The sequence below is a fragment of the Ovis canadensis genome, chromosome 8 (genome assembly GCF_042477335.2).
Source record: "Ovis canadensis isolate MfBH-ARS-UI-01 breed Bighorn chromosome 8, ARS-UI_OviCan_v2, whole genome shotgun sequence".
NCBI classification, from domain to species: domain Eukaryota; kingdom Metazoa; phylum Chordata; class Mammalia; order Artiodactyla; family Bovidae; genus Ovis; species Ovis canadensis.
The window spans coordinates 80,225,776-80,251,932 of record NC_091252.1 but is presented as its reverse complement, the minus strand read 5'-3'; the positions used below and the strand labels follow the sequence as shown (position 1 = coordinate 80,251,932).

Here is a 26,157-nt window from a genome sequence, read left to right as displayed (position 1 = left end):
AGGAAAACAACAGAATGGGAAAGACTAGAGATCTCTTCAAGAAAATCAGAGATACCAAGGGAGCATCTCATGCACAGATGGGCCAGTAAAGGACAGAAATGGTAGGGACCTAACAGAAGCAGAAGTTATTAAGAAGAGGTGGCAAGAATACACAGAAGAACTGTACAAAAGAGATCTTCATGACCCAGATAATCATGATGGTGTGATCACTCACGTAGAACCAGACACCCTGGAATGTGAAGTCAAGTGGGCTTAGGAAGCATCACAACAAACAAAGCTAGTGCAGGTGATGGAGTTTCAGTTGAGCTATTTCAAATCCTGAAAGATGATGCTCTGAAACTGCTCCACTAATATGCCAGCAAATTTGGAAAACTCAGCAGTGGCCACAGGACTGGAGAAGGTCAGTTTTCATTCCAATCCCAAAGAAAGGTAATGCCAAAGAATGCTCAAACTACCACACAATTGCACTTATCTCACACACTATTAAAGTAATGCTCAAAATTCTCCAAGCCAGGCTTCAATAGTGCATGGACCATAAACTTCCAGATGCTAAAGCTGGCTTTAGAAAAGGTAGAGGAGCCAGAGATCAAATTGCCAACATCCACTGGATAATCAAAAAAGCAGGAGAGTTCCAGACAAATGTCTGTTTCTGCTTTATTGACAATGCAAAGCCTTTGACTCTGTGGATCACAATAAACTCTGAAAAATTCTGAAAAAGATAGGAATACCTGACCATCTGACCTGCCTCTTGAGAAACCTATAGGCAGGTCAGGAAGCAACAGTTAGAACTGGACATGGAACAACAGACTGGTTCCAAACAGGAAAAGGAGTATGTCAAGGCTGTATATTGTCACCCTGCTTATTTAACTTCTATGCAGAGTACATCATGAGAAACGCTGGACTGGAAGAAGATCAAGCTGGAATCAAGATTGCCGGGAGAAATATCAATAACCTCAGATATGCAGATGACACCACCCTTATGGCAGAAAGTGAAGAGGAACTAAAAAGCCTCTTGATGAAAGTGAAACAGGAGAGTAAAAAAGTTGGCTTAAAGCTCAACATCCAGAAAACGAAGATCATGGCATCCGGTCCCATCACTCCATGGGAAATAGATGGGGAAACAGTGGAAACAGTGTCAGACTGTATTTTGGGGGGCTCCAAAATCACTGCAGATAGTGACTGCAGCCATGAAATTGAAAGGTGCTTACTCCTTGGAAGAAAAGTTATGACCAACCTAGATAGTATATTCAAAAGCAGAGACATTACTTTGCCAACAAAGGTCCATCTAGTCAAGGCTATGGTTTTTCCTGTGGTTATGTATGGATGTGAGAATTGGACTGTGAAGAAGGCAGAGCGCCGAAGAATTGATGCTTTTGAACTGTGGTGTTGGAGAAGACTCTTGAGAGTCTCTTGGACTGCAAGGAGATCCAACCAGTCCATTCTGAAGGAGATCAGCCCTGGGATTTCTCTGGAGGGAATGATCCTAAAGCTGAAACTCCAGTACTTTGGCCACCTCAAGTGAAGAGTCGACTCATTGGAAAAGACCCTGATGCTGGGAGGGATTGGGGGCAGGAGGAGAAGGGGACGACAGAGGATGAGATGGCTGGATGGCATCACGGACTCGATGGATGTGAGTCTGAGTGAACTCCGGGAGTTGGTGATGGACAGAGAGGCCTGGCGTGCTGCGATTCATGGAGTCGCAAAGAGTCGGACACGACTGAGCAACTGAACTGAACTGAACTGAACTGAACTGAACTGAACGACTGAACTTAACTGAAGCAGCCTTTTATATTGGACATCATTATCAATATATAAATCTGTATAGTGGAGGTGGAAGTGGGTAGAAAACAGGATACATGAGTTTGGGATGGGTTGAGCTTTTCAAACTGCCCTCAGGCATATCCCAAGCAGCATACATAGCTGTCTCAGTTTGCTAAGGGGTAAACAGGGCTCATATAAACAAGGCTATTCTAGACTTTGATAGGCTTACTTGGGTCAGATTCAAGTTAGAATGACTTGATTCTTCCAACAGTTTTATAATGTCATTTCTTCTAAATTAAAAGAAAAAACATGATTTGAAGTAAAAATTTAAAAATCAGTATTTTGATACTTTTGAAAATGGTTCTTAAAAAATAATATCAGGAATTAATTGTAATTACATCCCATGACAGCCTGGGAACTCTTCTCATTTAATTACAAATTCTACATTTGTGCTGTCTCGGTTGACAACAGGGCAAGACTGCGAGCATATTATCAATTAACTTTTCCTAATTACTCACGTACAAAATTCAAAACAGTACCAAAAATAAGCTATCTATAGAAGAATAGCTGAACGCAAGCATACACTGTAAATATTCCCCAATTATGAAAACTACGTCACCAATTGGAATGCCTTCACAACGCAAGATTAGTGCCACGTTTGTAAGCTTAAACAAAATGCAAATAAATTGCGTATTTCTAAACAAATGCTTGCCAGGGCACAGTGTCACACGTAGCTACTCATTTGTTCAATGTGAAAGACTTCCTGTGCATTGTGTGTTTTCATCTAAAAATCGAACAATTTAATTTGAACACACCTTCTGAGAAGTTGATAATAATATCCCTTTTATTCCATTTCTCATATAGATTTTTTTTCTCTTTTATTTTTCTAATTTTACGCCAGTCCTTTTCTATCACATCTTCTGCTTCTCCTAGGATCTGGGGCAAAGACTTGCTAAGCCTTCCTATTTGCTTTTCCCCTGAAATTGGATTGATAGCCTGGGGCAGAGGGGCCATCTTCTTGACCTTTGTTTTATTTTATTTTTTTTACCTATTGTACGGTTTTATTTATTTATTTTTATTTTTTTTTTTACTTTAATTTACAATACTGTATTGGTTTTGCCATACATTGACATGAATCCACCATGGGTGTACATGCGTTCCCAAACATGAACCCCCCTCCCACCTCCCTCCCCATAACATCTCTCTGTTGACCTTTGTTTTAGAAGAAAAGTGAAAGTTAAATTCGCTCAGTAGCGTCTGACCCTTTGCTACCCCACGGACTATATAGTCCATGGAATTCTCCAGGCCAGGATACTGGAGTCAGTAGCCTTTCCCTTCTCCAGGGGATCTACCCAACCCAGGGATCGAACCCAGGTCTCCCACATTGCAGGCGGATTATTTTTGTTTGTTTGTTGTTGTTTAGTCACTATAAATATGTCTAACTTTTTTGCAACCCCATGGATTGTAGCCCACCAGGCCTCTATGTCCATGGAATTTCCCAGGCAAGAATACTGGCGTGGGTTGCCATTTTTCTCCAGTGCAGGCGGATTCTTTACCAGCTGAGCCACAAGGGTTTTAGAAGGCCTTGTGAAAAGCCTACTTCCTCCCCACTCCATTGAGGCAGCTAACATCAGGGTTTTAGCCCAAGTCCTCTGCTTATAAGGTGAAATTTGATGGCCGCTCCCCAGCTTAGCTGTACCCTTTGTTCTGGGCTCTGCACTTTCTCTCACAACAGAAGTGGGTTCTATTCCTCATACTTAGCCTTGTAATTTGCTTTGACTAACAGAATTCAGTAGAAGTGATGATGCACCAGTTCTCAGCAAAGCCTGTCTACATTCCGACACTTCCATCATTGTACAATAAGACACCCAGTTAATTAGCTTGCTAGTGGATGAAAGAACTCAGCCCAATATCCCCAGTCATCCCAGTCTAGCCATCCCACATCATTCAATAGCTAGCCAACTCCAGATAAATCCAGATCAGCCAACCCTCACATCTCATAAATTAAATAAAGGTTTTATGACTGTTGTGTCCTATTATTGTGGTGAGTGATAACTAATGCCACAGGTATGAACGTAATGTGACTATGATTGGGCCCTGGCCTCCATCAAAGGCTTGCTTTTGTTAATTAACCTTAAAAAACACAAGCTGATATCATATGTCAATGAATTTTCAGGATACAACTTATAGTGTTAGGTGGTGTGGTGTTAGTGGCTTCAGTTCTATTCGGTTCTCAACTAGGGGTTTCAGTTCAGTTCTATTCAATTCTCAACTAGTGAGTTAAGAAATGACCCTGAACAAGTTGGTCAGTTGAGACAGTGGAATGGTGGTGGTGCACAGGGTTGGGGGAATAACCAAAGGCAAACTATATTCTTTAAAGAAAAAATGTATAGTATTGTTTGTTGTTTAGTCATTAAGTTGTGTCTGACTCCTTGTGACCCCATGGACTGTAGCCCACCAGGCTTTTCTGTACATGGGACACTCTTCTAAAAATATATATATATATGTGTGTGTGTGTGTGTGTGTGTGTGTGTGTGTGCGTGCGTGCATGCATGCTAAGTCACTTCAGTGGTGTCTGACTCTTTGCCACCCAATGGACTGCAGCCCACCAGGCTCCTCTGTCCATAGCATATCCAAGGCAAGAATACTGGAGTGGGTTGCCATGCCCTCCTCCGGGGGATCTTCTGCACCCAGGGATTGAACCCACGTCTCTTACGTTGCAAGTGGATACTTCATCTCTGAGCCATTGGGGAAGCGTATATTTTCAACTATCTACTTACCTCTATTTTCACCTGCCTACTCAATAGGTTGCTGGAAACCAACAATCGGTTCTTTAGGGATGCTTAATGTGACTATTACTTTGAAGCAGACAGGATGCTTAAAATGTATGTTCATTAGAATGGGTCAATTTTCTTTAACAAACTAAGGGGACTTTTCTATTTCATAGATATTACTTTCAGAATCAAACAACATGAGTCTCAGTACTCATTCCCATGGGGTAGCTTTGAAATGGATTAAACTTCTACTAGAGTGGCAAAATCCAGCGCATATATAAAAAGTGCATTATTTAAGAGCTTGAAGCTGAAAGTGGATTTGAAGGAGTAATTGACTAAATACTAATAGCATCTAAGATATTAAAATAAAAGCTAAATAGGTTTCACATATGTGTTTTTAACATCCAATATTATTTTTCCCTAACCTTCTATCTGTAAAGAAAATTGAGAATTATGTATATATATATAAGAGAGACGAGAGAAACAGAGAGAAAGAGAAAGTAAGACAGTGAGAGTAAGAAAGAATGTATTAGGGTGTATGAGAGAAACTGCAGGAACACATGTAGAGTATCAGGATACAGGCTGTCTTTATATTTTATTTTCATAATCATACATTCAAAGTTCTATCAGTAAACACCATTGAAGAATATCAAAGTCATCTTGTGTTAAAATTACTTTTATTCAGGATGAAAAATACAACATGTAACCAGTTTAGATGATAATCTACGATTAGTTCTTTACCACATATTTCAAAAGAACTACATACTTGTTTCCCCTTGCTGTTACTGCAATATATTTCTTTATATTTACTCTTACTTAAAAGGTTACCATGTAGTGTTTTATGTAGCTTTTCCTTAATAGCAGATAGAGAACATGTTGCACACAATTACAGGCAGAAAAAAAATTAATACATAACTTTTCAAAGTAAGGACAAGGAAGACACCAAATCTACAACTTTTACTTCAGAGTTCAGGGAATTTTTTTTCTTTAAATAGATATTTTTACTGGGTAAGATGTGATCTGATAGAAGCTCTAGATTTTTCAAACTGTAGCGGCATAAAGCTATTTCCAACGCGATGGATGAAGATGGATCTGAGGTAGAAAGGTGGTCATGGCTTTCCTCTTATATAAAACAATTTTCTTCTTCTCAAAATATCTTTACTGCAAATAGACACCCTTGCCCCCCAACCCACCCAGCCTATTCTAAAGAACAGGAATTTCTAACTTTAAGCCTCCTTCTGGCCAGATCCCAGTTAAAGAAGAACTCAAAGTTAAAATGTCCTGATGTTTTAAAGCACATATGCTTCAATCAAAACACATTTCACTTTTTTTTTTTTTTTTGGTTTCTTTACATTTGGTAAACGACACGGCATGTTTAAACTGAACCAAATAAATGTTAAATCAGGAGCTGAACCAAATACCTAACTGAATGCACTCAAAGGTGTAAGCCAGGATTCCACCATCTAAGCATTAATTTCATTCTTCAATAGAAGCAGGTTTTTGATAAACATCGTTCCCAAATGCATTGGTCAAATGAAGGGTAATATAACAAGCTATTCCTTCAAAAAGTAAAATGAGACATTCATTAAATTTGTGTCTGCTTTCAGAAGGAAAATAACTGGGGGTTTCAAGAATCATAGAGGGCTTGAATATATTAGAGACATAAACAACCATTAAACTTTCTTCAAAGGGAACTAAAGACAACCATGTATTTTGGTATCACAATTAGGCACAGGTCTGCTGTGTACTGAATGATGAAAATCAAGACCTGGGAACTAGGAAAAGTTGGACCAAGTCTTGTTTCTGTGTCAAAATGAAAATATGCGTAAATGGGCAACCTTTGGTAAAATAATCTTTGAGATTATTATAATTCTGTCATACAGATTGGAACATGAAATAAATAAAGAAATCAACACCTACTTATATAGAGTAGGGAGATAAAAGACAAGAGGAAAAAAATCCCAATAGAAATGCCTGTTAGACCCACAGGATTTTTATTGCGATTATCCAAGTGGTCACTAAAGAAGTAAGTGTATGATGTGAAGTAAAGGTAAACAGTATACACAGAGCTGTAGCCTAATCCATAAATGTATAATATTTGATTGACATATATGAAATTGTTAATTTGGCCAAATCATGGAAACAAATAAAATCTATTTGGTCATGTGGCTGATGAATTATAAATAACCAAAACATAATGGTAAAAGCGTCAAATAAACATGAAGTTATTGTACAAGGTTAATATGAAGGAATGTAAAAATGTAAAATTGTCTTCTAATTCTTATGCATTTGTCCACGGTTATTAAAAAGAAGGTCTCATATTAGAAACCCCCCACCCACTTTCCCAATACTGTATACAGTATACAAATCAGTGACAAATGTATTTCCATTTCCAAATACCATTGTGTTCATTAATTTACAGTTGCATAGAAAGGGAAGAAGAAAACAATAATATATGATTATTATAAAAACAAAATATCCTTTCCTCTTTGGATAGGCAGTGTTTTACTCCTTCAGTAGAACACACAGTCCGCACCCAACAGCATAATTCAAAGAGCCATGGAGCTTCTGATTAAATGGAACTTGACATTGGCATTTGCTGAAAAGGGCAACACTGTAAATCAAGAAATGTTGGTTGGCTAGATGAATACTTCACATTGCCTGTGGGAAGAGAAAATAGCACTGTCAGAGCGACATTTACAGAAGGCATTACAGGTAGCAGAGAGCTGTCAACTCTTAAAAACAAAAAAGTGCTTCTTTCAGCACAGACAAGCCCTCTTTTGCTACGTTCAGTGGGGACACTTTTACTCCCATGTGACTTTTGTTTCTGGAATGAAGTCCTTTGCTTTCATCCTAAAGTTTCATAGCCTGCTTTTCATCAACTCAGCTGATATAGAGGAAGTCTGGAAGACTTTTCTCTTGTCCAGGCTGGAAACCAAGTTAAAACTGAGACGATTTGTCTTTTTTTTTTCTTCCTGAGAGATACTAATGTTGACTGAATTAGGTTGGTGCAAGCACTCCTTTGTGTTCCCCTGAGGGTCTGTGGGAGGTCTTCTGCAGAACTGGTACCCTGACAATTCCAGGGTACCAGCTGGATCCCAGCTGGGATCCAGACAATGAGAATTCAAGACAAGAATCAAAGCCCAAGGGTGTGCAGTGGTGCCAGTTAAAGGCTCAGCGCCAATGTACAGAAGCAAGGGAGGATAGAAATCCAGGTCACACTCAGAGGAGTGCCATCAACCTTTCAGAGGTCAAATGGTTGGGTCCATTATCATTAAAACCTATGTCCTCAAACTCTTCTCTAAATGCGTCTTTCACTGACTTGCTCTGATGGATATCTACGTCTCCCTAAAGGCACAGCTTCCTCCATAGAAAGGAAAGACTTCTTCCCATAGGACTGTTTTTCATCTCTCACACTCCTCAGATATTGCATTGGTTCATATTGTGTTTTTCAGGGCCTTTTCTCTCTCTCCTTCCTAAAAGTACCCAGCTTTGAATCTCTTGTCATCAAACCATACCACCCACACCACCCACTATGCAGTCATCTTCTGGCCTCTTAGCTCATGTCTCCTTACCTCTTGAAGAAAAAAATGGCTGTCATTCATTGGTTCTAAACGTTCATGATTTCAATACACAGATGGCTTTTCCAAACCTATGGCCTCTCAGCTCCTTGTGCTCCACTCCTCCCAGAATCTGTTCTTCACCCTTTCCCAGCCTTCCACTCAAATCTGGATGATTGCCAATACCTGCATCCCTTCCAATATTTCAATTTCAATCATCCCCCTTTCTGACAACCCACCCGTACCTCTCCAGCTTACCTCCACTAGGACCCAAACTTCACTCATCCTATGGTACTATGGCCTATGGATTTTCTGTCTCCCACACCTATTGCATCCTCACTATTCTTCCTACCAGACTTGGGTGCAAGCATTATCATCACTCCTCTGCCTCTTCCCTTGAACTGTTGTACTCTCTTGGCCAAACAACCACTTCAACTTAAATGCAATAAATTTCAAGTTAAATGCAATAAATTTCAAGTTAAATGCAATACTCGGCCTACTCTGGTGCCTGTGCCCATGAACTTGAATGTAGCTGAAGGGCAACACATAGTCCTGCAGACAGGCCTCAAGTTAAATTCACAAGCAAGCAAGTGGTGGCCTTTAATGCTACCTGGCAGTCACTCTATTTCCACATGCTCTCCCCAGCTCCAAGCATCTACTGTACATCTTCCAGTCTCTCCTCATACCTCCAAGGCCTCCTCCCCATCCTCACTCTGTGCTGAAGCCCCTGCTTCTGATCCACTAAGACAACAGAACATTCACAGGACTTGGCTCTCTGGGATGAGGTTCTTCCTTCTCACAGGCTCTCACACCACAGCCACTGATCTACTTCATATTCCCTTGTGTTCCCTCCAGTTACTAAAGATGAACCATTGGTGCTTCCCCTTAATATCTTAGCCTCTTGTGCCATTAAGACAGTAGCACAATCAGAGGGTTCATGGTTTCAAAAAGATTCATAAACAAGTTCATAAGGAAAAATGTTCTCCAAAGATTTACTGTGGTCTTGGGACACACTATTTCTAAGACTACCTGATAAGGAAAATACTGAAAAACACATGGGTTATATCTGCCAACAGTTCTCAGCAAATTCTTAAATGAAAAATCAAAATCTTCTCCCCTCAGAGTACAAAGCAGCTTTGTGTACTGCCCCAGGCATGGCTTTTAAGTCCATGTTCTACAGTAGATATCCAAAGTAGATGTTTGGGAGAACCCTGTCAGCTAAACCTATCTGGGGTAATTTTACATAGTACATAGAACTATTAAAGGCTTGAGTCGACTGAGCGACTTTCACTTTGGGCATCCCTGGTAGCTCAACTGGTAAAGAATCCACGTGCAATGTGAAGACCCTGGTTTGATTCCTGGGTCGGGAAGATCCCCTGGAGAAGGGAACAGCTACCCACTCCAGTATCCTGGCCTGGAAAATTCCATGGACTGTATAGTGCACGGGGTCACAAAGAGTTGGACACGACTGAAAGACTTTCACTAAAAAGCTGTAAGAACACAAAAGATCTGGCAACTGGGGCATCTGGAAAAACTGGCTTGGGAGGGGTCCCCCTCCTGAGACTGACAAACTGCTGTACCAAATCAACTAACATGTCAACAAGTTTCCTTATTTACACGGGGAATAAATCAAAAGTGCTGTGCTGTGCTTGGTCACTTGTCGTGTCCCACTCTTTGTGACCCCATGGAATGTAGACTGCCAGGCTCCTCTGTCCCTGGGATTCTCCAGGCAAGAATACTGGAGTAGGTTGCCGTACCCACCTCTAGGGGATCTCCCCAACCCAGGAATCGAATTCATATCTCCAGCATCTGCATGGCAGGCAGGTTCGTTATCCTCTGAGCCACCTGGGAAGCCCACTAAGACCCCATAAATCTTGTTTCCATTAGCTCATGGTATCGGAATGTGGAGAAGCAAAGCTACAGGTCTGTCTCCTGACTGCCTTCATAAGGCATGTCACTGGTCTGTTATCAACTGCACACAGGCCTCCTGAATGCATGCTTTCTCCAGCCTTGCAGAGCTCTTAAACTGCAGCTGTATGCAACATATGCAGTAAGCAAGGGCACCAGTATAAAGACAAACACTGACTGAATAGTGTCAGAGCAGCATTTCACGTACTCTCATCAAGCACGGGATATGAAGTAAGTGAAGAGCAAAACAGGGAGAAATCATGTCCTAGGGCAGGGCTGGTAGGCACTGCGAGTGGGCTGTGCAGGAGGGTCCTGTGCACTAGCAGGAAGCCAAGGGATAAACTCCATACCATGGTGCTACCAAGAAATGGGAAGAAAGGGGTCTAACAGGAAAACATTCTGTCCCTAAATAAAAACAGAGCATGGTTCATGGACTCTGAATGCACATTCATAGCATAAAAGAATTTCAATTCTCTGTTTTCATAAGGTGAAAATATAGCAAAAATCAAAAATCAACAGTAGCTAATCACTTAAACATTTTATTTTTAAATAAAGAAAGGAAAAAATACAAAATAAAAAAGCAAACCGGCCATCCTGTGAAGCATGTGGGATCTTAGTTCCCTGAACAGGGATCGAACCCTGACTCTGCATTGGAAGCACAGTCTTAACCACTGGATCACCAGGGAAGTCCCACTAATCGCTTACTCCAAGTTATAATCTGTAACACCTGAACCAATCAACCCATGAACTCTTACCTGTGGCCTGCTGGGGAGATTTGCTGAAAGAGAAAACAAAACCAGTCAACTGCAGGCAGTTCTGTGGTTCTCCCTTTTATGCATGCAAAAGTGTGAACTGTACCATTCCCAGCTGCTAAATGGATATTAATAAGAAAATAAGAAAGAGATTTGGGGAAGGTTTTTTTTTTTTTTTTGGCCAGATGCTTCAACAGGGCTAGTTTCCCTACTTAGCTTTTCATATCCCATGTGCTTTAAGAAATAAAAATTCCACCAAAATATGCAAAAGATACGCCAGCTCTCTCAAATCAGTACATGCTAAAGCATTCAGTGAATAATTAGTTTTGCAAAAAAAATCTCAAAATTTCCCACTGAAATCATGCCATATATTTGGTTTATGCATTAGAACAGAGAAAATTCTGTATATTCTCCTGAACAGTACAAATTCTGACCAAGAAGTCATTAAGGAAATGCCAGGGCCAGAGTCTTTAGTTTCTGCCACCCTTACCCCAAAGACCAGGAAGATGGTGGCAATAACCTAGTCTTTAGCACTCAGAAGTCTTGTAGGAACTTGGGTTATTCCTTGTGTCTTCCATGGGCTAAGTTAAGAGCGTGAGATAAGTTAGAATATGGTGTCTACTTTGCCTTTGCATCTGAGCAGCTCAGTTCCTCCTTGGTGGCAGAGGGCATGTGCAGTGAAGCTGATCCAGTACAACTTGAAAGGGCAGCCACTAGCACAGCTCTTCTCTAAGGCCTCTGAGGTTTCATCTCTCCCTTTCACTGTGACATCTCACAATTTCTGAACTGGTACTCAGCCCTGGGAGAGAGAGGCTCTCCACTGCTTATGATGGTAGCATCTGTTCTGGGTCATTAAAGATTGTCCCTAATCAAACAGCATGTGACTACTTTCATCATTCCATTTTTTTGTTTCCCCCTTTTTGAAGGGAAACAAACAAACAAAAAAAACCCTGTGACCACACAGTAGGTGCTTCGTGAGAAAAAGATAGAGCAAGAAGTGGAAGCTTCTTATGATGCCCTGGAGGGAAAGTGTGCACCCCAGTAGTATTAGGGGGAATAATCAAGTCCTATCAATTATGTAAGTTATATCAGGGAAAAAAGAGTGGACTTTCTTACATATGGAAATTACACTTGCACAGAACTACACCCTCTTGAGGGAAAGCTTAGTTGCATGAGCATGAAGTATACCATAGGCAGAGTTAAGCTTCTCTTCTCAGTAGCAAACAGCCAAATCCAAACAGAAATCAAATCTGTTTTGCTGCAAATCAATATTTTAACCCTGTAGCCTCTTATTAAATAAAGGCTGCAAGTTCCCTCTTGAACAAATCATACAAACATATTTTAAAGAAATCAGGAAATCATTGTATTTTAGTAGGTCTTGAAGTTTTGATGAATGTCAATCAAGCTCAATAAATATAGGCAATTCACAGTGAGAATATGCCTGCAGATAAAATAATTTAAAAAGCATTTGTTAGTCTATTAGTGAAAATAATATTCAGCTTACTACTAGCATTCTGTATATTTGGATGACATAAAAGAAAACAACAACAAAATGATGTTACACTGAAAAAATTAGTTACAGCAGTCAGTGGAAATTTTAGTATATCAGTTAATAGGCAACTCGATTACTTTCCCTTCATTAACTTCTTGCCAGTAAGAGATGGAAATGCTTGTGTCTCTGCTCTGAAACTCAACATAAATAATTAAAAGAAAACTTTAAAAGGCCATAATTCAAGGATGCTATCAGGACCAAGTGGGACATTAATCCAAGACAGAGGATTTATAAAGTGTTATGTGCAACAATATACAGACAGAGTAAGAAAAAAAAGTCATGTTTAAGTAGGCAATTCATGCAATTAGGATTTAAGAATACAGTTTCATTTTAATTCCAAGAGTGCCAGGAGTGGAAATTCACTTGTGACCATGCTAATTTTTAATTCACAAAGGATCAAAAGTCAAGATTAACATGCAGATCAATTCACTGTATGCTGGTGACCAGTAATTTTAAAGTTCTCATTAGTTACAGGGGCTCAAGAAATTAGCTTGGCATTGGGAGGATGCCAATCCAATTTGCTTTCAAAAATTCTCCAAAGATGGTCAGTAAGCTTTGGGAGTTTGTGATGGACAGGGAAGCCTGGCATGCTGCAGTCCATGGGGTTGCAAAGAGTCAGACATGACTGAGTGACTGAACTGAACTGAAGCTTTGGACATGCAAAGGCTTATTAAAGTATTTGCTAGCTTGTACAGCTTAAAAGGGGCAAAAAAGCAAAGGAATCTGACTGAACCTTCTAAGTACTATCTAGTACTATCAATTAAACCTTCCTTCCCAATAGGAAAATTTAATCATTCATTCATTCACTCATTCAATTCAGAAATATATTGGGAACCAAATCTGGGGCAGGTGCTCATTTCTATTCTATATCCATTTTAAAAAAAAGTTTAATCAATCCAGGCAGAATTTTAAAAGTATATATCAATTTCATAAATAAATCAATTTATGTTTTTATTTTTATGAAAAGCTATCCCTATCTTGGGAGATTTTTATATGATCAAAGTATAAAGACTCTTTACTGTCATTTAAAATGGTATTTTCTGAGGAGAGGATGGAAAGGGGTGTAACGACAGGCTGTTTTATATACTACATATATATGATGAATAATATATAATAGTGCTGTGCTGAGCTAAGTCACTTACTGCTGCTGCTGCTGCTGCTAAGTCACATCAGTCATGTCTGACTCTGTGCGACCCCATAGATGGCAGCTCACCAGGCTCCCCCGTCCCTGGGATTCTCCAGGCAAGAGCACTGAAGTGGGTTGCCATTTCCTTCTTCAATGCATGAAAGTGAAAAGAGAAAGTGAAGTCGCTCAGTTGTGTCCGACTCTTTGCGACCCCATAGACTACAGCCTACCAGGCTCCTCTGTCCATGGGAGTTTCCAGGCAAGAGTACTGCAGTGGGTTGCCAGTGCCTTCTCCGTGAGTCACTTGAGTCGTGTCCAGCTCTTTGCAACCCCATGGACCATAGCCTGCCAGACTCCTCTTTTCATGGGATTCTCCAGGCAAGAATCCTGGAGTGGGCTGCCATTTCCTATTCCAGGGAATCTTCCCAACCCAGGAATTGAACCCGAGTCTATTATGTCTCCTGCATGGGCAGGTGGGTGGTTCTTCTCCACTAGCGCCACCTGATATGTAACACTAAAATCTTAGTGTAATGGCTGACTAGAGTTAATCACCCTAAAATTATAAATTTTAAAATAATACATTCTGATTTCTTTAAAATATTATTTAAAATATAATCGCAGCATTAAGTAGTGTGTATGTCTGTACAGTAAGCTGTTTGTTTGAAACAGCAGAAATGTTTTTGCTGACAGCTCAGTAGAAACTGCAAGACGCCAAGGTGCTGAAGACAAAATGTTTGGGGGAAAAAAATCAATAAACAACAATCATACAGTTTCCTCTGGGATTTTTATTTGGTTATTTTCTGGCTCTTGGTTGTTCATATGGAAAATTCACGGGGTCATAATCTGCCATGCTTTAAATTGTTTGCCCTTTATACAGTGACTATTTTATTCCTTAAGAAAAGAACCCCTGAACTGAAAAAAAAAGAAAAGAAAAGAAAACAAAACAAAACCCACACCAAATCAAAAAACAGGGTGGGGGGTGTGAAATGGAAAATAATCCCTTTTTACATCTGAACTTGATGACATCAGAAGATAATATCTGAAGAAAAGAGAAGGGATGACTTAGAAGAAGCTATTTTCAGACTTTGTCTGGCATACCACAAAAAACACTCTTTTGGAGAAATGTACCTTTCTTACTATGGCCTGCACTGAAGAGGATAATTTCTCCTTAAAGACAGGCTTGTTTTATGTGCCCCGTGTCGCTCACAGGGCAGATCAAAGGATCTCAAAGAGCAGGGTGGCACTGGCCCTCCAGCACGGGATGTGATGGCATCCAGGTTGGGCTTTGTTTGCCTTGCTGACATATAGAAAGCTTGATTTATCTGCAAATAATGTTCAGTTTCGCTTCCAATACTGCTGTTATCTCACCAAAGAAGACAAAGGGCCTCACACAGGAAAAAAGAAATGGAAGGAAAAAGCACAGCAGTGGCGTTACGATCTTTCATACTCACGGCAACAGGATGGAAACGTACTGTTGATCTGCTCCATGACCTCTGTGAGGTCCGTGCTGGTGTCATGAGGGGGCGCCAGCAGCTCCTCTGCCGCTGTGCCTGCAGATACAAAGAACAACAGACGCTCTCAAATTCACGTCCGGTCTTCCATTAAAACCCAACTGCGGGGGAAAAAATGCCAGTACTGGCCTCTAAACATCCGTGTGAAAATAGTCTCCTTGCAAAGAATAATTTTAGGGGAAAATTCCAAAATCATTTCTGCATTAATTTCTGGTAACAGAATTGTACATAATTAAAATGTATTAGATGTTTCTATAGAAAGAATTCAAGTGCCAGGGGAAAATTCATGAGTGAAAAATAAGTAATGGGGTCATATGATTTCTTAGTTAGAATTCCACTATTTTGCACAGCTATTTTAAAAATAACTTTATTTATTTTTGGCTGTGCTGGGTCTTCATTGCTGCATGTGGGCCTTTCTCTAGTTGCGGAGCACAGGCTTTAGGGCATTGCAAATTTCAGTAGTTACAGCACATGGGCTTAGTAGTTGCAGCTCCCAGGCTCCAGAACACAGGTTCAATAGTTGTGCTGCAAGGGCTTATTAGTTTCTCTGTGGCATATGGGATCTTCCCAGACCAGGGACTGAACCTGTGTCTCCTGCATTGACAGGAGGATTATTTACCACTGAGCCACCAGGGATGCCCATCAAGTATATTTTCATATGAGAAATATATTCCATCAATTTTTTCCTTTCCTTCTTGATGGAGACTTCAGCATAGGCTAGCTGACACTGCTACAAAGTTAGAAGTATTTTATAAGATACTTTCTATTTTGATATTTATTTACTCTACAATCAATAGCAAAATAATTCTCTTATTTAACAATTTAAAATAATTTCACTATTTTAGGTTTTCCTTTGATATATGCAGCAAAAGGTATGCCATTAACAAATTAATTTGGTTAAAGTATGGGGTTCTCAGTAGGATTTTAGAACTTAATTTTATCAATAACAAAATGTCATTCCAGAATTCCTGGTTGACAGAGCCCATCCTCACAACAGTGACAGGTCCCCATTGTGACCAATGACAGGCTAGGTGGGACTTCAACCTCAGATGAGGGTGGGTGAGGCAGAAATGTCTGGGGGAACTAGGATGGAGAAAGCAGAATACTGAGTCCCCAGCCCTGGGCAGAGGAAACTATATTTTATGTGATATTCTTTAGTCGTTTATTCTGAATGTGTACAACTATGAAATTTCAGAGACAGAAGTTTATTGAAAAAAAAATCATTCCTAAGGCAAAGAACAAAATAAACTGTTGCTCATCCCAAAAGGAAGGAGCTCTTTTTCCCCTCCTCATCAAAATTCGATTCACTACTATACCTTACACAAACAAGTGCATTATAGTTTATTATTCTAAAATGCTTGCTTTTTTTGGTATTGTTAAAATGGCTTTGTACTCAGCTGAGATGAAAGAGAATACAAATTCCCTTATGCTTAAGGCACGCATGTGCAAGAATGTTACTTAAAATGAAAAGTGCACAAATGGCAAAGCCCGGGGTAAACCAGGGGAGAGAGTAGCTGAGTCTTGCGGATACAGACCTGCCTGGTGGAACTGTGGGCCCGGGTCTGGATCCAGCGAATAGTTCAGTGCCGACTGCTGAGGGGAAGCCCAAGGAGAGACGCCATTGATTTGTGAATCAGATTCAGGCTGAAATCACATTCAGAGGTTAGAATTGAAGAAATTCAAAAAGTGATTAAAGAAAACATTTCTGTTTCTAACTTCCCTTCCCCAACTACGGATAGTTAAATCACATAACATCCTTCACCCTCCGTCATTTTCAAATACGCTTTAACATCAGTTGGTGGACTCACTAGTGTTCAACTGAGGACCAAATGGTCCTTCCCTTTGGATCTGAGAACTTTGAAGAATTCACTTGGTTATATGGCAGGATTTACCTATCAATGTCAGGGTCATTCCCTCAATTGTTCTACTACTTCTATGTCAACCAAGCGATTTTGGAAGGTGTTTCATTCATCTTTAAAATTAACACTGCTTCTCATCCAGTAAATTTATCTAATTTAAAAATTATGCAAATTTTTAATTTAAATCAATAGTTAAGGGCAATATTGGAGAGCGGTAAAGGGTATGAGTTTGGTTTTTTTGGTTTTTTATTGAAGTTGCTTTACAATGTTGTGTTAGTTTCTCTTGTACAGCAAAGCGAGTCAGTTATACATGTATACATATATCCACTCCTTTTAGATTCCCATATAGGTCATTACAGAGTACTGAATAAAGTTCCCTGTGCTTGAAGAGCATGATTTTGGATTCAGCTGCTTAGATACAGACTTGGTCACTCAGAGCTGTCTAATTCTGAGGCAATTTTACAACTATCTGTTTTTTATTTACACAAACCTAGATTTTTTAAATTTAAAAACTAGGGTTGGTGATAAGAATATCTGCACGAGAGGGTTTTGTGAAGGAGGTGATCAATTAGAAGTGACTGGAATGGACTCTGACACACCTAATAAATACTTCACAAAGGCAGGAAGGTTGAAATGGTGATGGATACATTGACAGGTACATGGTCAGATTAGAAAAGTGTGATTCATTGTAAAGGCAATGCAGAAGTTCCATTGATTTTGATGCTGTTTGTTTCCATTAAATCTATATTAGCCGAAGTCTGGCAGTTTTGCTAGTTTTTACTATCAGAGTTGAATTTTCCATCAGCTTTTGGCATTCATGCTAGGTCATTAAGAAGAGATAAGAGCCTTATTGTCTGGAATATACAGAGCTATTTAGATATCCGATATCTTGTAAAGCATTACTGTGTAATTCTGAATGCTCATGAGCCATTAGGCAGCTCAGTCTAATGGGAGGAAGAGAGTGGGGGGAGGCAGGGGGTGAGCAGGTTAGCCTTGGCTCTCTTCAGAGCATCACCAGGCTACAGCAAACAAAACTTTCAAGCACAACTGCCTTCCACAGCAATTCTACCTGTGCACCAAGTCCTTAATACTCACACTTCATATTCTAAATAAGAGAGTTCGAGGGAAAAGTCATCCAGGCACTATTCAGAAACATCATACTTACAATATTGACAATACAGTTTTTCCATTGTATGGGAGTGACATCAAGGTAAGAACCTAATATTCGAAGGACTAAGAGAAAGCCTGCCAGGGGAAGGTCTACATAATGCACAGTTTCTAAATAAACCTTCTCCCCCAAAACAGTCTCACGCAAAATCTGAAACAATGACAGACATTCAGAAAGTATAAGGGGTGTTTTGTGGCCCCCTGTATAGGTAATGCAAAAATTACACTGTTTTGAATGATTCTGACAAGTTAAAAGAGACTGCTAAGCAACTGTGAAAAGATGGTTTTCTAAAATTTGAGAAAATCACTGGAGAGAAAGTTGTTTCTGCCTTTGATTCATACATCATTTCTGGAGAAAAGCATTCCTATTCACTGTCTAGGGGCCCCCACACTACATGGGCCAGAAAAGAAAGCAAAAGATAGCATGAATGGTGATCTCAGGGATTCTTCAGGAGAAGGAAGTTCCAGGCCCATCATCTGGGATTCTTCACAATAAACACCTGCTGCAAAGATATCTTCACTACTAGCTCTGTGACATGATCCCCGCTCTTCACCTGCTAGATGTAATCAGTTACTTAATTCTCCAAAGTGTGTATGTCTTTATAGATGATACTAGCTTGTTATATATCATACTATCTTGTTATGGTCCCTAACAAGATTGCAGAAACTATATCTGATGCTTCTTTTATATCCCAAAGAACAGTGTGTTTCAAAATCGCAGGCTATTATCCACTGATAAGTTATAAAATTGGGCCTGACCAACACTAAGAAAGATAGAAGAAAAATGAAAGGGAAGAGGGGAAGGAGGGGGAAGGAAGAAGGGGGGAAGGAGAATAGAAAGAGGCAGTATTTTTTAGTAACAGCAATTAGTATTTTGTATCCATCATACTCGTATGCAAATTGTATTTTTATTGTCAAGAAAGTTTGCAAACAACTACCATAAAACATGGTGCTATGTGAGGAAATAATAGCTGAAAATTAATAAACATCTGTTACTTAATTTCTTGAAAATAGTTTATGGGAAGGAGGTTTTAGCATGAAGAGTTCAGGTCACTTCCTTTCCCTTAATATCCACAGATGTTTCCCAAATGTAATTTATGCAGATGTATGTGACAGGATCTTTTCCTTTAACCTATTCAGAGCTGAGACAGATTTCAGTCTTAAAGAAGAACGAGCAATTCCACCTTAAGCTGGGAAAATGCCTTTTTTTTTTTTTTTTGGTGCCAGTGAGGATTTAATGCTGATGTTTGTAGAGGGATTTCTAAGCCAATTGAAATCAAGTATGGAGAGGAGAAACCAGAAGTGAATCTTTCTACTGACTCTGGGACTGGGCCCCATGGGACGTGGGACTAGGGCAGATGGTGTGGGGACAGGGGACACCAGGTTCCACACACTCTACCTGCTCTAGCAGCTGCCGAAGTCGGTGGAGCTGAGACTCCAACTGCTTGTTGTGATCTTCTAAAATCTGCATCCTAGCCTCCAGCCGACCTTTGTGCTGCCTGAGGAGTTTCGCCTCTGCTATAAGTTCTGAATCCTCAGACGTGTGATGCGGGGACACAACAGAGTCTGGAGGGGAGCCGACAGGGAGGCCCCTTCTCAAGTGCTGCTCTTTCAGCTGCTCGTATTCCACCTGCAGATTTCTAGTGGAGAAGCGAAAACTAGAATTAGTATTGGACATATCACCTTCTTTCCAAAATTGCCCATGAGCTCCAAAGGTAGCCCAGGCTACTTATTTCCTCATAGGTAAAAACATTTATCAATGAGACAAGCAAGCATGAATAAAACCATAGCTTTAAATAAATAGATGTTCTAACAGACAGCACCCCTGAACCCTGGAATGTAGCTGTAATCTGTACCCAGCTGCCCAGTGTGTTAATGACCTCTGAAATGCCTCCACGGTATTTCCTGGACAATAGTCCTGAAAAAAGAATGGGTAAGGGCCATGTGGAAGTGCATATGAAAGGATTTCCCATGAGAAGTCTTCCCAGGGTGAAAGACTTCTTGATTTCGCCGAAGTCTGTCTAGCACACCTTTGTTCTTCCTCCAGGTCGGCAATGATCCGCTCCAGTTCTCCGCGTTCTTCCCTTTCTACCAACTTCAGGATCTGAGCTGGACTCTGGGGCTGGCTCACCGGGGACTCGCCTCCGAGCGTCTGGCAATATTGCTGGATGAGAGCATGCTCGTCCTCCCTGAGGTGACAAAGCAGATATACACAAAGGCTCACATTTGGAGGTGGATGTCGCTGGACATAGAGGAAGTAGAAACGATGACAGTCAGGCTGGCTGCTGAGCCTCTACTGCCTTAAAACCCAACGCCCCTATAAGGTGTCCGACTCTTTGTGACCCCACGGACTGTAGCCTACCAGGCTCTTCCATCCGTGGGATTTTCCAGGCAAGAGTATTGGAGTGGGTTGCCATTTCCTTCTCCAGAGAATCTTCCCGACCCAGGGATCGAACCCAGGTCTCCTCATCAGACGCTAAATCCACTAGCTCCTTGACCCTGGACTTCTCAATCTCCAAAACTATAAGAAAAAATGCTTGTCATTTATAAACCATCCAGTTTAAAGTATTTTGCAATCACTGTCCCAATCAAGTACTTGATTTCACTATCTTTAGCATGTGGTTGAAAGCAATTTTGTAATGCTTTGTAACCCAAAGGGTGGTAGAGCTAATTGTTACATTCTTTCATTTAAGTAACTTAGTATAAATTATAATTGTAGATATTTATAAAATATCTCTATGTATTCTATTTGATATTATCAGCATATCATTTCTAGGATCAATCATTCTGTATTAAACAAGGAATTCCACTTAATTCACTTGGGTTCTCCCACTTTTCTAACTACTTGTCTAATGGACTAGATGTATTAATAATGTGGTCAAATAGAATAACTGACAAACAGAAGCATAAGAGAGTAGACAAAGTTGACATGTTTATGGGAAGGAAATGCTTTACCAGCAAGCTTGGAATCCCTCTCCTTCTTTTACCAGAAATCCAGTCAGTGTCAGTTGCTCAGTTGTATCCAACTCTTTGCGACCCCATGGACTGTGGGAACTCCAGGTTCCTCTGTCCACGGAATTCTCCAGGCAAGAATATCGGAGTGGGTTGCCATTCCCTTCTCCAGGGATTTTCCTGACCCAACGATTGAACCTGGGTCTTCAGCACCACAGGCAGATTTACCGTCTGAGCCACCAGGGAAGCCCAGAGATCCAGTCAGATCTTGTAAATATGCAAATGATAGATTTCCTGGTTAATGCTAGCAGGAGAGTCCTGCTACATAATACCTTGAGCAGATTGTACCTGATCTGTCTTTTACGGCTTTTGGTAAACAAATCCTGGAATCTATGGATGTATAGGGTGCATGCGAGCACGCTGTTGCCTTAGTCATGTTTGACTCTCTGTGATCCTATCCTGCCAGGCTCCTCTGTCCATGGGATTATTCTCCAGGCAAGAATACTGGAGTGGGTTGCCATGTCCTCCTCCAGGTAATCTTCTTGAACCTGCACGTCTTATGTCTCCTGTATTTTCAGGCAGGTTCTTTACCACCAGTGTCACCTGGGAAGCATGTATAGGGTAGGGCTTCAGAAAAATATCTTGTAAGTTATGTAGCAATCAGAGTATAAAATGGAGCTATCCCATGCCTGAACCAGTTCCCTCCTGTGTAATGATGTGACTGTAAATATTCCTTAAAGAGGTTGTCTGTTGCCCTGGGGTCAGGGCACATCCTATCGCAGCCAGAAGGAACCAGGTGAGTGGCACGGGCAGGCCTGGACCTTTTGCTTATGCCCTGGAGCTGATGAACATGCTTGATACTGGGCAAGATCTGTGACTCTAAGTCGCTTGAAAATCTAACCTTGTGTTATCACAGTTTACTCTGATAAAGAGAGGACATGAAATTTCATCTGAGAGGTAGTGCATTCTTAGAAAAGTTGTGTCCTGATCATTGAGATCAGAGTGATACAAAGAAGCAAATGAAAATAATGAATGTTAGGGCTGCAAAACCGCCAAAGCAAAGGTTCAAATGAGCCCCTTGCTAGTTTACATTGCTCCTTTATCAGTAAACTTCCCTAATCTCACCTTCCTTCTATTATCAAATGAATAAAAAAGGAATAAACTGGAGATAAGAAACACAGATGGGAAAGATTGAAATAAGCTATGGCATCATCCTTTGATGACCAGTCTTGTAAAAAGGCAGTATCACTGTGAAATAAATAAGGAAGCCTTGAGAAGACTCTCACACTTGCTCCTAAATTTAGAAGGATAAGGATAAGAAGGGAGAATGGCTCCTGCACTACTGCAGGGCAGCAGTGTTTGAAAGCAGAACCCAAAGCTCTTAGGATGCCCATGGAGCAAAGTCAAACAGAAACGTGGCAAGGAGGTGTGCGCATGCGCATTTTGAGGAGGGAGAGGGTATTTTCTTGATAGGGAATAAATAGGTAATTTATTATTGTACCCTAAACCTAACTGTATTATGAAGGAGCAGAGAAGACTATGAGGCTAATGTACCAACATCACAGGGACACCAATTAGCTGCTAAGGATGACAAGACTCTAATTCAGTAATGCTTGGAGTCACTTCACCCAATTTAAGTAAAGAGAAAGACCGTAACGAGAGGGGATTATAAAGTACATATCAGATATATGGACAGAACAAATGGACAAATTAAAAAGATACAGTGTATATAAAACAAATAATTAAATAATTAAAAAGTAAGAGTAAAGCAGAACATTTAAAATATTTCTTAGGCCAAAAAAGATGAGTATAGAAATCAAAAAGACTGAGTATGCAAAAAAAGAAGCAGTAACAAAAGAAAAGTGCTCATATATATCCCAGTGAAATTTTATCTCATCAGAATAAAGCATCACAAGCAATCAGGCAGAAATCAAAACAAAACAATAAATCATTTATAAAGAAAGAAAAAAGTTTAGCCTCCTACTCTCCATAATGTTTAATGTCCAAAGATACTGGTCAATGCCTATAGTCCTAACCTGGCCATTCTTCTGAACAGCCAGGTTATATAAATATACAGCAAAGCACTTTGTCCATAATGCAAAAGAAAGAAAGAGCGACAATAATGCAAAACAGAACCAAATTAGGTGGTAATCTCAGGGATTGTAATAAATAAGAGTGATAAACTCATGCTCACATTGGTTTAAAAAGCAATTAATTATATAATTCCTATGAGTAACTCACCTAAAAGAAAATCAAAGACCAGAGTAAAAGTTAAAAAAAAAATACTATAAGGATAAGTTAGAGGAAAGCCTGGCCCCATAAGCTCCCTGGCAGACCTATGATTGGATTATAGACCCCCACATGGTGCCTCTCCCATATTCTGAGACATTAATCCATTTATGTCCTTGGAGCACTTATGCCTTCAGGCACCTGACCTCAGGAATTATACTTAATGCTCAGTATTAATACCAACTAAATATCTGTATTAGAAATCTGGGGACTATCCACAGTGAAACAAATACAAACAGCTAAGAGTTAAAATTTGACCTGAGAGGCATCTTGCTGTCAACATTTATATAGATTCATTTCTTTTGGGAAGTGTATGGGACTGTAACATAATATTATTATTTTAAAAATATAAGTACCATCATCATCTCTATCATTACATTCTTTTAATAAGGTGTCTGGAAGAAAATTAAGACAACTTTTCCAAAACTAAGAATTTAAATATCATTCATATATAACATATAATTTTAGTCTTAAGTGGTTTTCACAGACTACTAGTCCTAAAAGTTAAATATAAAAATAGATATAGTTGAGTTCTTAATTATACAGTCATGAGGTACCAGATTAAAGTCATTTAACATCAATAGTGTTCCCAGTGCTAAAACAGAAAATGCCACCAACATGTGGACTGTACCAATGAAATACAATTAGATAGAACACCATTACACTGTATTTAAGTCATGCATAGTAAATACTGTCTAGATTACAAAATTAGTACTTATCCAATGACAAAAGAACTGTGATTCATTGAATGACCTTTTGCAAGTAAGACATAAACAAAAATAACAATAATTTCCTTCCTTTAAAGATGTGTTTTGTTCCAGGCTCCAGAGTTGCAAACAGCAACGCCAGTGCAAATCATGCCAGCACACCAATTTCATCCTTCCACATACAACAAGGTCACTCAAGAGAGGAGGTGGAGTGAGATACCCTGATGGCAATGGCCTAAGGAAATGTCCTTGGGTTTCAGTTACTCAGATTTCCCAGGACTATCCTGGGTCCTGTCTCTTTTTGAGACAGGCCTGGTTCATTCTTTGAAATGAAAGAAAATTAAGTTGTGTCTGACTTGCAATCCCAAGAACCGTAGCCTGCTAGGCTCCTCTACCCATGGGATTCTCCAGGCAAGAATACTGGAGTGGGTTGCCATTTCCTTCTCCAGGGGAACTTCCCAAGCCAGGAATTGAACCCAGGTCTCCCACATTGCAGGCAGATGCTTTACCAACTGAACTACTCAGGAAGCCTTGAAAGAAAATTAGTATCCTAAAATGAATGCGTTTATAGTTTCCAAGTTAAACTTTCAGAAGAAAAGGGAGTACTGTGGATTAGGTTTTAGTTCAGTTCAGTCGCTCAGTCGTGTCTGACTCTTTGCAACCCCATGAATTGCAGCACGCCAGTCCTCCCTGTCCATCACCAACTCCCAATTAGGTTTATGTGAGGTAAAATGCCATGAAATTAATTCAGGCCTAAGCTGAAGAAGTAGCAGCCCATGATGCATGAAGGGTCAACAACTCTTAGTAATTAACCAGATTCACCAAGTGGCACTAGTGATAAACAACCCGCCTGCCAATGCAGGAGACATAAGAGACCCCGGTTTGATCCCTGTGTTGGGAAGATCCCCTGGAAGAGGACATGGAAACCCACTCTAGCATCCCTGCCTAGAGAATTTCATGGACAGAGGAACCTGGCCATCTACAGTCCATGGGGTCGCAAAGAGTCAGACACAACTGAGTGACTAATACTTTCACAGAAGATGAATGCTGTGAGGGGCCAGGGAACTGGTTCCACAGACCAATTTGAGGGACAGAGAATGGCTCAAATTGCAGGATAGGATACAAATGACTAAAAGGGCCTGGGGTAACTTAGAATTACAAGCTCAAGTCTCAAAATTCATACCTCAAGGCAGGGGCTTTCTTTTACTGTCGATAGCTGAGACCACCTAAAAACCAAATTTGGGAGGTTGGGCACAGCAGATGTTGAATTACAAAATCTTCTCCTTGGGTCTGGACTGTGAAGCTGGAGCACAGATGGACATGAGCAGAAGCAGAACAAGGACAGAAGGGACTAGAAGGATGTGTGGATGCTCCTACCCTCCCACCTCCCCGACTGCTGGAAGCCCTCCCTTCCCACACCAGCTGAGGCAGTGAAGTGAGGCAGCGAGGCATGGTCAAGGGTGCCTGTGCCTGGAGCCAGGATGCCTGAGTCTGAGTACCAGCTCCACCAGTGACTACAAAATCCTGGACAACCTCCTTCAGCTTGTGGGATCCTGATTTCCTCCTCTATAAAGTGGTGTAATGAGAACAAGAGCATCATGGACAATTGAATAAGCGACGTGGGCAAAGTGCTTAGAACAGTGCCTGCCTGGCTCTTGCCTGCCTGCATGCTCAGTTGCTTCAGTTGTGTTCAACTATTTGAGACCTTATGGACTGTAGCCCACCAGGCTCCTCTGTCCATGGGATTCTCCAGGCAATATGGAGTAGGTTGCCATTTCCTCCTTCAGGGGATCTTCCCAACCTAGGGATCAAACCCATGTCTCCTGCATTTCCTGCATTGCAGGCAGCTTCTTTACCACTGAGTCACCAGGGAAGCCCTGCCTGGCTCTTAAGAGTCTCCATATCAAGGAGGAGATGGTGGTTGTTTTTGCACCATTACCATTATTATTCAAGAGATATTTGCTAATATTTCTACACCCTTGCTTGGAATAACAAAAACCTCAACTCACGAGGGCCTAGGGGTAAGGTGGAGAATTCAAGAGAGAGGAAAAATTCCAAAAATTATTGTGGAAGTTTGCTAACATACAATTTTTGGCTTAAGGCACTCTGAGTTGTTTTTTTAACCCTTCCCAACAACAATAAAAATTACTAGTACCTTGGGATTTAAATTGCTAATACTGATGTTGGTTGCCTCCAGACAGATCTGAGAGTGAAGCAGAAGAGTCAAGCCTGCCTTAAA

General features: G+C 40.5%; 1 protein-coding gene across 13 annotated transcripts in view; it reads right to left on the bottom strand.

Moving 5' to 3' along the window:
- Positions 1-5,195: 5,195 nt before the first annotated feature.
- The window catches only part of UTRN (utrophin), a 555,792-nt gene continuing 534,830 nt past the window's right edge, over positions 5,196-26,157 (bottom strand). For 11 of the 13 annotated variants that reach the window (XM_069598624.1, XM_069598629.1, XM_069598632.1 and 8 more), the window contains 6 exons: positions 20,001-20,159; positions 19,370-19,610; positions 16,480-16,588; positions 14,885-14,983; positions 10,759-10,781; positions 5,196-7,196 (listed from right to left, as the gene is read on the bottom strand). In XM_069598624.1, coding sequence (XP_069454725.1) covers positions 7,188-7,196; positions 10,759-10,781; positions 14,885-14,983; positions 16,480-16,588; positions 19,370-19,610; positions 20,001-20,159 — 640 coding nt within the window. In that variant the 3' untranslated portion in view covers positions 5,196-7,187. The remainder of the gene's footprint in view (positions 7,197-10,758; positions 10,782-14,884; positions 14,984-16,479; positions 16,589-19,369; positions 19,611-20,000; positions 20,160-26,157) is intronic. The other 2 variants (XM_069598633.1, XM_069598635.1) reach the window with 1 other exon arrangement.